General features: G+C 39.5%; 1 protein-coding gene across 1 annotated transcript in view; it reads left to right on the plus strand.

Moving 5' to 3' along the window:
• The window catches only part of LOC103607173 (protein FAM65B-like), a 65,819-nt gene that overhangs the window by 22,029 nt on the left and 30,428 nt on the right, over window positions 1-13,362 (plus strand). Inside the window, exons 2-5 of the mRNA XM_008591709.1 lie at window positions 7,956-8,082; window positions 9,430-9,585; window positions 10,310-10,388; window positions 12,719-12,742. Of these exons, the coding sequence (XP_008589931.1) occupies window positions 7,956-8,082; window positions 9,430-9,585; window positions 10,310-10,388; window positions 12,719-12,742 (386 nt within the window). The remainder of the gene's footprint in view (window positions 1-7,955; window positions 8,083-9,429; window positions 9,586-10,309; window positions 10,389-12,718; window positions 12,743-13,362) is intronic.

A 13,362-nucleotide genomic window follows, 5' to 3' on the forward strand; every position in this document is an offset into this window, starting at 1 on the left:
GGGGGCAACACTGAGGGTTGCGATCCGTTGCCGGACACGGAAAAAGACAAAAAAAGACAAAAAAAAAAAAAAAATTTTTTTTAAAGCAGAGCTCAGTCTTAGGTTCTCTTTGGATCCTGGACCACATGTAGCATCCTGCCAGTGCTGGGCACATATAATGTGTTTAAGAACAATGTGTTGATTGATGGAATCTTAGAAAACAGGGAAAGTAAATAATTGATGTCAGTCTCCAGAGATTCTGAAAAGTAGTTTTTCTCTTTCTTCCTTTGTTTTTTTCCAAGTTAGTTGAACCTAAGTCTTCATTGTAGCAATCATCATGTTTCTCAAACCCTTTGCCTTTTATAAAGCACTTCCTCGTTTTCTGTGTGTGTTTAAGCAGAAGTCCAGCCATCTACAAGGATAGGGGGAAGTCAGTTTAGAAGACACCCATGTATCCCTGTGATTGTAAGATTGGATGATGCTTTGATCTCAGTTGAACCTTACAGTGCTCGCCTGTTAAAATGGGGAGGAATTACTACATTTATTCTACAAATACAGAATCTGAGGTTCATCGGGCTTAGTACTTGCCCAAGAGGCCAGTTAGAACAACTGCCCATTTCCCTTGCTGGGGAGGGAGACTATGCTAGGTTGTTCCATAAATCATTTCATCCATTCACCTCACTTGTCTTAGTCAATCAGTGCAATATATCATGCATGTATTTATTATAGTATTTATTATTTGGTTAGCAAACAGTGTTGCCACTTGAGAAGCAAATATTAGACTGCCTTGATTTATTTTAAAACAGCCATACATTTTTTAAAAAAAGCTAATGACAAATATATCTACTTAAAAAAAAAGATTAGTCAACTTCTGTAATAGGTTGTATTTATTATCTGGTTAGCAAACAGTGTTGCCACTTGAGAAGCAAATATTAGACTGCCTTGATTTATTTTAAAACAGCCATAAATTTTTTTAAAAAAGCTAATGACAAATATATCTACTTAAAAAAAAAGATTAGTCAACTTCTGTAATAGGTACCTTGTGACCATATAATAAGCAGACACCTATTTTTAGAATTCATCTTAAATAATCGTTTAGCAAGGCAGGCTATTTACATCTGGCCCGTGTGCCTCTTTCAGACAACTGAATTATACTTCTGCTCCTGACCAAGATGTGGGGGAGCATAAACAGGATGGCATTGTGAGGAAAGGAGAAAGGACAAACCCGAGTTGGGCATGAAGACATGACTCAGAAAGTGCCGGGGGGCGGGGGGCAGTGTGCTGCATCTGACGTGGCCTCGCTGGGAGAAAGGATGAAATCATGAAAGCATCCAGGTCTCAGGTGGTTGCTTATTGATTCAGCTTTTCCTTTCCAAGTGCTGATTTCCTGGCACTTCCTCTTGCAGAAAGAATGATGACTTTTTTAGAAATTGGTGGTGATTTTTTAAGTTTTATGGTATGTAAAATTCACATACCATAAAATTTGCTCATCTTAAGTGTATAATTTGAGTTTCATTAAATTTGTGCAACTGTGCAACCATCACCACATTACAGTTTTAGAACATTTCCACACCCCATGAATGTTTTCATGGCTCCTTTGACTGCTCCCATCCCTGGCCTCAGGCAAACTCTTGAATTGGTTGTAGAATTTTTTACTTTTGCCAGTGACCTGCCAACTGCTCTGTTGGTCAATAGTCTTGTCTCAGAGGGTTGGTCTCCATCTAGCTTGTGAAGATGGCATAGCTTTGAAATGGACAACTATTGGTTTCTAAATTGGCATTTTGCCCTCATGAAAAATGATTTGGCAAGAACTGAGATAACCTTACTACCTTCATTCGGAAACCACAGACTTCTCTTATATTTTCTATCAGTAAGGATCTTTCAGAATTACCTGTCTGTGTTCTTATTAGATAGAAAATTTGGTTAAATTTTTAGAACAAGAAAACACCACAAGAGTTAAGACAATAACATCCAGCTATTGTGTGCTTGTATTTTTAATTCCATGATGCTCGATGTGCTACAGCTCAAGCATGTGCAAATGCTCATGTACCCTCCTATTTCCCATAGAAAAGCCCTGGTCTTATCCTTGCAGGAGCTTCCTTTGCCTTTGGCCAAAGCTGCTATATCTTAAAATCAGAAATAAAAAGCATATATAATAAAGACTAGTTGGTTTTATTATCCAAAGGAGCCCATGGAATATGGGGTAGACCTGAGTATCCTTTTAAAGATGGTTTAAGAAAAAAGCTAATTTATAAACCCCTCAGCATAGCTCTAAAAAAAGAATCTGATAGAAAAAGCAGGATACAAAATTTAGCATGCAGTATGCTCAAATTATCATGCTTTATATGGAGAGGGAAGGTTGAAGAAAATCAAACACACCAAAATTCTACTGGTGGTTCTCTTTGGGTGGTATAAGCAATGCAGGTCTTCTCTCCCCGTCCCTCCCTGCCTTCTTTCTACTTTTTTGTATTTTCCTAATATAGGAGAGTGCTTTTATACTTGTAAAAACTAAAAATAATCTAATGAATCCTATTTCCTTTAATGAGTCTCAGCATATTTAATTCTAACCATCAATATTGAAATTTCTTCTAGACCACTAGTCAATTTGCCCAGTTGCTTGGTAGGTTATTAATGCCTCCAGCACTTTCCCTCTGAGCCAGTTTGGAGATCCATGCCCGGCAGATGTTGAAAGGAGGTCGGCCAGTTGTTGGGCTATCAGGATTCTCACCTTAGCATACCTAGCTGCACCAGCCTCATAGTGGAATTGTTGAAATTTGAAGAAAGGCTTGCTAACTCAAGCTAATCCAATTCCCAAGAATGTACATGCCAGAATGCCAATTTATAAAAATAGAATGGGAAGCAGAACTGTCACCTAGACTGTACTTCCCAAACATTTCCCACCACTTGCATAAGCCTGCTCTGTGATGGATGTCCTTCACTGCCCAACTCTAAGCAGCCCTCCAAGGTTGATTCCTATCAATTATTCTTAAGAGTGAGGTTATCTCTGAGTTCTTTGAGTAGCTAGCAATTTCCCCGCTGAATTGCAATCATATTCCACTTTTTACTTCAGATCCAACCAGAGCAGTGGGTGAGGAGGGAATCTCTTGATCTCTTTTTATCTGTCTCAGTGCTCTTGACCAAAATCTGCCTTCTGATTTGATGAGTTACCTTCTAATTTAAACAGACACAAGGTGTTCAGGTCAGGCGGTGACTCATAGCATCCACAAGGCCCAGGGTACCTGTATCACAGTGTACCTGTATCTCATTGTAATTTCAAAAGATGCTGGTATGTGTTTAATTGGGACCTTGCACTGCATAGCCAAGGAGAAGGCAGCAGTTTTCATTGTCTGAAGAATGGGGAAGAGAAACAGCTGTGGCTTTCAGGCTTCCGTGCCAAAAGGCTCAGCTGAGATAGGTAGGGTTTTTCAACCCTTAGTCAAGGTCATTGGGATTCTTTCCAGAAAGATCCAATTTCCACTGGTTGTGAAAATGGCAGGGCAGGGGTAGCCACCTGGTGTGATTGCAGGGAGGAGGGTCCTGCGACAAAGTAAATGGGATTTAATGCAAAAGAATGAATGTTATTTCTGCTGGAATTTTCAAAAAGACCAGATGAGGAGACAGTAACGTAGGGACTGCAGGCATTTTTCAAAGCCCCAGCTGTTCCAAGTAGCAGCATCCAAAGACAAGTTTGATGTTTTATGTGGAATTTCTTGCTTATTAGATATGGTATTTGGTGCCCCTTAGCGATATATATCAGGTGTAGTGCATACTACCAGGAGAACAGTCTCACCTCTAAAAGTTTTGCAGATGAAAATAATGAAGTTGAACTCATAAGGACTTCATTGGGGAATATGAATAGTTCTGATGTAATCAGAATTTATAAAAGCTAATACATTATTTCTTGGAAATCATTTCTCCTCCAAAAGACATAATATAAACAACTACATAAACATAGTTGTTACCCAACAGAGTTATCTCACATGATGTTGTCCGTGAGCTCTCTCTTCCCTTCACTCCCAACTCTAGACAACTCCAAATGTCTGCAGTTTCAAAAAAGAACTTTGCATCATATGAATAATACATGAATACATTTCCTCTGTAAAAATTAATATGATGCAGAAAAAAAAATGTTCTACCACTCAATCCCACTTCTCCTTAGCTGTCTGTGTATACTTTCAGAACTTTTCTATTCATGAACATAGTTTTATATAATTTTGTTTTTAACATTCCTGGTATCATACTCTGTTTCATTCTGCAGTTTGTCTTGGGGAATCTTTCTATGTGGGCATAGTGCTGTTAATGCTACTTAGTATTCCATCTCGTGGTTATACCACAGTGTATTAACTAACATTTCCCATTTTCCCACTGTTATAAACATTGACCATAATGAACATCCCTGTATGTGTCTCTCTGCACTTGGGTATTTCTCTAGAGCAGATACCAAAGAATAGAAGTGTCACATTAAAAGGATAAGTGTGTGGGCCGGCCCAGTGGCGCACTGCTACAGTGCGCTGCTTGGGAAGCACAGCGGTGCTCCCGCCGAGGGTTCGGATCCCACATACAGACCGGTTCCCGCTCACTGGCTGAGCGAGGGGCGGGCGCAACACCGAGGGTTGCGATCCTGTTGCCGGTCCCGGCCCGGTACGGGCGCAACACTGAGGGTTGCGATCTGTTGCCGGTCACAAAAAAAGAGACAAAAAGAAAAAAAAAAAAAAAAAGATAAGTGTGTTTTACATTTTAAATAGACCCCACTAAATTATTTTCCAAAATTTTAATATCACTTTACACCCTTACCAGACGTGATACTGCAATCAAACTGCATGCAGTCCTTTCTTCAGGTTAAGGCTTTTGGGCCAAAGGAACACCTTCAATTAAAATGCTAATTACTTTGGCAGGAGTAAGTATATCCTTAAAACCTGAAGATGAGTAATATAGGTTTAGGGGCAGTTTTGCTGGAGGCTGGGAAGACAGCAGGTCTATTGGACTTTCTAGGAAGTCAGGGAGTGGTCTGAAGACATAGGGAGCTGAGAGGTAGGAGTGGGGTGGTTAAAAAGATAACAGAGAGCTGCAAGATAACTTGCAACTGGGGAAGAGCTGGGGAAGCTGGAAGAATACTAGCAAAGAGCTATCAGCCTTGCATCAGAATTAGGGGATATGGGGAAGCAGGGTGTTGTATACTCTTATTCTTAATACCCCCTCCTCTACCCTGCCCCAACCTATTCCTCTTATTTCTCCAAGAGCCTGATGTTGTGCATGTGCATGCTTATTTTACGATTCTCCTTAGGCAGTGTGTCAGCCTTTAGGGGAATTGATGGCTGGATAAGGATCTCAGCTCTCAGCCAAATTCTTTCCTGATAGATAATGATTTCTCAGACCACACAGGCTAACAAAACTGCTCACCCAGTCATGTTCCCAGTGGTCATCTATTCCACATGTAAATTTAATGAAAAATTTCTGAGGATTTTTCCCCTTCCCAAAGCATTTTACAATCTTAGAATCCTAGATAAACATTTGTTTCATTCTCGAGAGCCTTTCTTACCTATTACAGAAGAAGAGGAAGAAGGAAAATTATTTTACAATCTGGTACATATGTTTTACTCTCTAACATTCAATTCATTTAATGAGACAGTTCAATTTTGCAAAACAGAGTTTATTTAAGACTGAATAACATTTTTTAAAAGTCAGATTTGGTAAACTCTTATTTATCAGAATAATAGATAATAATAGATTATTTTAACAGAAGTTTTAAATTTTCAGCCAACCTGATTTTTTCGCTATAACTAGTGCAACTGATTGTATAATCAAAATTTCTTCTAAGGCAGTGGCTCCCAAACTTTGCTGAACATCAGAATCATTGGGGAACATCTTAAAAATCCCCATACCCAGCTCAAACCCCATATTAATTAAGTCAGAATGCCAGATGGTGGGAGTCAGGCATCTGTAAACTACTGATCCAATGAATAAGAGAGAAAATTTTCTTGGTTTAAAAAAAATAATTTCTAGGAACTACACGACAATGGTACAGTTAAATATTTCAAATACTCTAAGTCTTTTCCTGTGACTAAAGAATGTCCATAATGCAATAGATGTATTGAACAATAATCTACAAAATGATACAATACAAATAAAATTTGCCAAATTAAGACTTTAAGTTGGGTGTTTGCTTATCAAATTATCAAGTACAGAAAGAACATAAACCACCATGCTTTCTCGATATTTACTAGAAGTTTGCATGTTATAGATACAGTGACAGCACAGGCCTGCTTTATGGGCCTAAGGAAGGTGTCCTTAATGAAATGTAGACGGACCCCTTAGTAACCAGCAGAGAGCAGGTAGGAGAACTTCATTAAGGATTTAAGGGAATTGGGGTTATTTCTGAGCCTCGGGGGTGGGGAGAAGTTACTGGAGAGAGCCTTATCTGCACCTGCATTTTGTCTGGCCATCCCTGCACTAATTTTACTTTTACTGCTCATACATACTTCTGCTTCATTACTTTTAAAATCCTGAAGAATGCCCCAAAACTTAAGCTTCCTCTCACCAGCTGGTATGGGATTTGTGTCCCACCCAGATCAAAGAGCAAGCCTATTGCCAGACCTATTGCCAAGTGAGTCAGCACCTGAACCCTGCAAGAATGCATAGGAACTCCAGAGCTGCTCTCTCCTGGAGAGGGTGGGAGGGGATTTAAAAACCTGCAGTGGCTTGGGGGAGGGAGGGAGCTGTTTGCTGTTCTCTGTTTGGGGAAGTAACTCCAAACCTTCCTTGCTGAGCTGCTGTGTAGCTTTGATGAGGGCCTAGTGAAGTTGGTCTTTGCATTATGTCTGGATGCACAACAGGAGAGTTCTGCTGCTGTTGTTTCGTAGCTCTTCTTCCTTTTTCCTTGGGTCTTTAAAGGGCATTTGTTATTCAAACACGCCAGTTTGGTGTCTGCCCACTTTTGGAAGTCTTCAATGTGGACAGTAGCTATCTCACCTTTTTCCTGCTAGCACGTCATCCTCTCTGGACTGAAGTCACCTGGTAAGACAATGGTATGTGCCTTGAGTCTTCCTGATCTAGTGAGACTAGGATTACCTAACAGTTCTAGGGCAATCCTTTGAGAGAACTAATCTTCGGCAGCTGAAGTTGTGTTGTGATAACACATCTTGGTCCATTGTGGTGAATCTTCACGAAAGCCCAGCAGGCAACTGGGCTTTCTGGGCAGGGCTTGTATGCTTTCTGCTCTGTTTCCCTCTTATTTTTCTTCCCTCTCTTGCGTTCTTATCTAACCTAGATTACCACTTCTTTTGTGAGCACTCCCTTTACCCTTCTTATTTCGCACTGCCACAGTAGTGGCACAATCTTATCTTTCAAAATAAACTGAAGGATAGAAGGGAGAGCAAGTTTAAGTAAGTTCATCTCTAAAGAAATCTAGTGTTTTTAGCATATGACCTCTAGGTGTAGAATTCCACCTTAAGATCCGACTACATTTTGAGTTTGATACAGGACCTGTCTGAAGCTTTGACTTGGCCTATTTGTGTGTTGAGTTCATCTCTAAAGAAACCTAGTGTTTTTAGCCTATGACTTCTAGGTGTAGAATTCCACCTTAAGATCTGACTACATTTTGAGTTTGATACAGGACCTGTCTGAAGCTTTGACTTGGCCTATTTGTGTGTTGTTCTTGTCTGGTTGTTGCAAACAAACATTGCAAAAGTTTTCATGTTTGTGAAGGTAAAGAATTCTTGAAGGAAACCTAAAGTGGTTGATAATATTGTGTAATTTATATTTGTTTTTGTCTAGGTAGGTGGGTATCTTTTTTATTCACCTGAGAGTTGAACCCCTTGGCTTAAAAAGAACGTGCCATTGGGAGGACTGCCACAAGCATCTAATACCCACATGACTCACTTTACCTTGTGTCACAGCTTTTATCATTGTTGACAAGCTTAGCGTATTCTGTCTGGAACCTGCTTGTAAGTTCCCATAATCTTTCCACTGTGTTATAGGACTACCAACCAGACTCCCAGAAATCATGTTGGTAGGATCCCAGTCCTTTTCACCTGGAGGGCCCAATGGGATCATTAGAAGCCAGTCCTTCGCGGGTTTCAGTGGCCTTCAGGAAAGGCGATCCAGGTAAGTTCTGCGTGGTTCTCTCCTGGGTACAGCTCAAGAAGGAAGTGAGCTTTGATGTTCTGGAGAGGGTCTGTGTGCATGTGGCCTCACCAAAACACACACACACACACACACACACACGTGCTATTTTAATCTTTTTCATGGAAAAGATGTACCAAAAATTAAGTGCTGTAGTTTCTTTTCTGTCATCTACAATTTCTCCTGCAAAGAAGATGGCTGAGGATTTAGGATAAGCTAGCTGTATGCATATATACCTCTGCCTACCCCCATCCTTTCTTGAGACACATTTTCCATTGCATTCAGATTTTGGAGACTATGTTTGGTATGAAATTATGCAGTGGATAAAGACTATGCTTCTGCAGATTGACTCTGGGAAGCAGGTGCTATTCACACAAGAGTTGTGAAAGTTAGTTTGCTGGTTTCCTTGGAATCCCCTTTCATCCAAAACAGGATGTAAGGGAACCCAAGCAAAAAACACAGGTAGTGAAAGGTAACAAGTCACAACATCGTCTTCAGTTTTTCTTACATGATAACGGTCCTACCCTCCAAGGAACCTTACTGGGCTTTAACCTATATTGTTCCATTTGGTGCACATGGTGATGGCAGAGGAGCCTAACTAGTAACCTACCTGAGAGGCACCCAGCAGGCACCTGCCAGACTCAGAGGTCACCGGATCAATGAGTGGTCTGGCCTCTCAATCTCCTAATCAGACCAGTACTTTGGGTTTGAGTTATCAGGTGTTCATCTTGCCACTGCAAACTCCTTCCCTGCCACTAATGGTGATGTTGAATTTTTATGTTATACTTAATCATAATTTACTCCATAAACACAAAGCTTTTAAAAATGCTGTCAGTCCAGTGACATGTGCTTTCCTTTAATGTCATATAGAATTAGCCATTTGTCATGCTTATGGCTCCTTTTTAGGATTCTTTCACATCCTATTTGAATTTAATAGATGCTTATACATGATATTGCATAGTGCACATGTTTTTTCAGTTGAATTATATACTTCTGCCTGTTCATTATTTCTGCCTGGGATTGTTTGTACTTGGCTTCCTATAAGGTCTAGTGCAATGATACGTTTTCACTGAGAACACACATCATCTGAAGCCAAGCTTCAATTCTGGGTAACCTCTGCCCAGCAAAGCTTTCAGATTTCAGCAGTTAACAAATCTAACACCAGGAAATGAAATGTAGGATGGCTCCGATCTGTCAATATACAAGGGAACGTTACCTTCCCCAGAGGACACTCATCAAACACAAGATGATTAAAGAGGCACTTCTTTGGTCAAATCCTTTTGGATTCTCAGGGCTCACAATTTTTTCTTTTCTTTTTTTCCCCCATAGGTGTAATTCCTTCATTGAAAATTCCTCAGCTCTTAAGAAGCCTCAGGCCAAACTGAAGAAAATGCACAATTTAGGACACAAAAACAACAACCTTCCCAAAGAGCCTCAGCCTAAAAGGGTGGAGGAGGTCTACAGGGCCTTGAAAAATGGACTTGAGTAAGAACATTCAACCTGATGATGCAGTGCATAGAAAAAGAAAATCTATTTCCTTTCTAAAATGGCCAGGGGGTCAGAGAAAAGCTAATCTTATGAGACCATTTTTAAAATGTCTATTTTTGTAGTAGGTATTTTATTCTTACACCATGATTGGGGGAGGCTTAAACAAATCCCAAGGATGTGAAATATGTTGGGGTTCCATATCATATCAGTAACATTGAAGGAGGCCTGAAACAGTAATCTGTTTATATTTAACTCCATACAGTATTGGATTTTCCTTAAACAATGGTGGACAGGTATATATCCATTCCAGAGACTGCTGAAGAAGGGTTCTGAAACCTCCCTGAGTCTATTGCAGGGATTGTTTGCCCAGAATAAAACTTCCCTCGTGTGCAGTGAGACATCCACAGTCAGTGTTGTATATAACTAGATAGAAATCTGTGAACCCAGACCCAGGACTGACTCCATGGGCATCTTTCCCCTTTGCTCCCCATTGGACTTTCAGCCTGACAGGGGTTCTCCTTTTTGACCAGCTGGATAGTACCAGATGCAACTGCTAGAGCTTTCAAAATGTTGAAAGACTAGAAAAAATACAAAGCCTCCTCCCCAACTACAGAGCCAGGTTTAGATTCTCAATCCCCTTTCAGAAGGAAAAGGTCAGCAACAGCTCTGGATTCCAGGTAACAATCAGAGTTCACGAGCATGGCTTGTCTTATCTTTACAGTGAATATCTGGAGGTTCACCAGACAGAGCTGGACAAGTTGACAGCTCAGTTAAAAGATATGAAAAGAAACTCTCGCCTGGTAGGTACCATCCAGTCATTAGGACGTTAACACAGTGTTCTTTTTAGTTTTTTTTTTTTTTTTTTTTTGGCTAAGTATCTTCTCTTACTGGATGGGAGTGGGGAGGAAAGTTTAAGAAGAGCGGATCGAGGCTGGCCAGTTTGCTCAGTTGGTATAGCATGGTGCTGATAACACCAAGGTCAAGGGTTCAAATCCCCATACCAGCCAGAAGCCAAAAAAAGGAAGAAAAGTAGACTGAAGGAACAAAGTACTGGCTGCATCCTGGTATGTGTTTTAGAAGGAAGAAGAGGTTGAATTTTCTTCTTAATGCTTTATTCCTAATACTTTTTAATATTTACCAGGCATGTTTATGCAGATAAACTTTATAATCAGGAAAAAAAAATTTTTTTTAAATCCCTATAACCCCCTATCCTAAATAATATAAGAAAATGAAAAATTGGAGTTTTCCCAGCATATTGTTAGTATATACAGAATTTGGAACCAAGAACTTTTACTTTATCTCCAATTTTTTAAAGATGTAATAGGTCAGTGATGTCAGGGAGGGAAAAGAAAGAGACTCAAAGGTCTGAGAAGTTGAAGGAGTCCTTGGGCCAGTTTGATTACACATTGTATTGCAAATTTCCTCTTTCTAGTGAATTTGTAAGGGCTTGTCTGGTTGAAGAGGTGTCTACACTGTTTTAAATGATTTTGTTCAGTTATATAAATGATATTATACCTTAATGTTTCAAGGCATGAGAAAGCCCAAAAAAAGTCTACGTACGTGTAGACTAGTGTGGAGTGGGACTGTCACCCCTTCGTTCTGGACACTATCAGGAGTTTTCAGTGCAACCTAGAGAAAATTTCTCTTTGAGGGCAGCTATAGGTTAGCAGTTGTTGGCTTTTCCTTTTTTTAGAAGATGCAGTAAAAATGTATGAGGGTGCTTCAAAAAGTTCATGGGAAGATTTGTATCATCTTGTAATTCCATTTTTCCATGAACTTTTTGAAGTACTTGTGTATATTGTTTTTTTTCGAAGGCTTAGAGGTTAAAGGCTTTTTTTTTTTATTTTATTTTTTTATTTTTTTTTTTGTCTTTTGTCTTTTTCCATGTCCGGCAACGGATCGCAACCCTCAGTGTTGCCCCCGTACCGGACCGGAGACCGGCAACGGGATCGCAAATCTCAGTGTTGCTCCCGCGCCTCGCTCAGCCAGTGAGCGGGAACCGGTCTGCATGTGGGATCCGAACCCTTGGGCGGGAGCGCCGCCGCGCTTCCCAAGCGGCGCACTATCCAGTGCGCCACCGGGCCGGCCCGAGGTTAAAGGCTTTATCAAGGTTAAAAGATTTTATATTCTACTAATGTCAGAATATAAATAGCCCCTATCTATGTGGAACTCCTTGTGGGATGGCCTTCAGAGCTTTTGAATGACCTTGACATCCTCATTGGCTGCAAACTGTTGCTACTTTGCAGAGTGACTGGATAGAGAGGCTTCCGCCAGGACCTAGTGTACGTAAAAACCCTTCAGATAGGGCACGTGAGGGTAGTGCACCAACTATACTGTGATATTGTGTGCACACAGGAAATGAACTTGCTTTAAAAACAAGTAGTGAAAAGCATTTCACCACCCTCAAGAACTCTTCTTAAATACCAATTTTATGTGTTTAAATAGCAGAGCAAGTATTTTTTTAACACACACGTATATATATATACCATTACTACATTTTATGTTAACACCATTTATTTTTTGAAATTTAAAAGGTGAACATGAATTTATGTGCCCCTCAATATGTAGAAACTGGAGAGCAATCTGTCGGAAGAACTCAGAGCACATGAAAACCTTGAAACTCTGAAGGGGCAGAGAGGATTGGGTGTAATTCTTGGAAAGAGTGTAAGAAAATATTGGCTTTTTAAAACACTCTTACTGAGTGTTGAAACTCCACCTCCGTGAAAATTTAAAATAACCTGTTGAAACTCCACCTCCGTGAAAATAAATAAATTAAATAAAATAACCTGTATTTTTACTCTTTTAAAGAAAATGTCAAAGGGCTAGCCCGTGGATCACTTGGGAGAGTGTGGTGCTGATAACACCAAGGCCACGGGTTTGGATCCTATATAGATAGGGATGGTCGGTTAGCTCACTTGGGAGAGCGTGGTGCTGACAACACCAAGTCAAGGGTTAAGATCCCCTTACCAGTCATCTTTAAAAAAAAAAAAAAGAAAGAAAATGTCAAAAATCCAGTGGAACTTTGAAGAACTGATCATTATGTGGAAATGCGGGCTAGATTTCTCTATTAATATTAGTAACAATTTTATGGAAGATATGTTTTAATCAGATACTTCTTTTTTTATTTTAGGGTGTGCTGTATGACCTAGACAAGGTAAGTTATCATTCTAGGTTGGGGTGTTGCTCAGAAATAAAACTCTGCCTCCTTAAGTAGACATCAATGACAGACCCTCCTAGGGAGAGTAAAATCCTAGAGAACTAATGGTTTTCCTAATCCTGGAAAAATTCATGCTTTTTCTGATAAGAATGATAAAAGAACTTTGACCTACAATAAAGTATTTAAGGTCATTTCTGTAAAAATGCCACCAGGTTATAGAGTTTCTGATTGTTTTCCTAAGTTTAAGAACTTCCCAAGTATTTGGAGGTCCTAAACTGTGTTGTTTCTAAATATTAACTACTATATTTTAATCAAATCTAAAACTTTTTTGATTGGAAAATACACCATTATTTTATGTGCCACTAAGAAAAAAAAATGATTCCAGTTAAACTCTGATGGTTCTTTCTTTTCACTTATAATTTGTACTTTATACTTCCTGATAAAACTCTAATAGGCTATTTAGAAATAGCAGGGTTGTTTTTCTCTCCTTTTTTTTTTAGTTACATATGCTACTGTTCTTTCCATGCCTTTCTGTGTACACAATAACTTTATCTAAATGCTAAATCATGCTATATTCTTTATGAAGATTTTTTTTTTTTTTCCTTTTTGTCTTTTTT

This window comes from Galeopterus variegatus, unplaced genomic scaffold (assembly GCF_000696425.1).
Source record: "Galeopterus variegatus unplaced genomic scaffold, G_variegatus-3.0.2 Scaffold7209, whole genome shotgun sequence".
In the NCBI taxonomy this organism is placed as follows: Eukaryota; Metazoa; Chordata; class Mammalia; order Dermoptera; family Cynocephalidae; genus Galeopterus; species Galeopterus variegatus.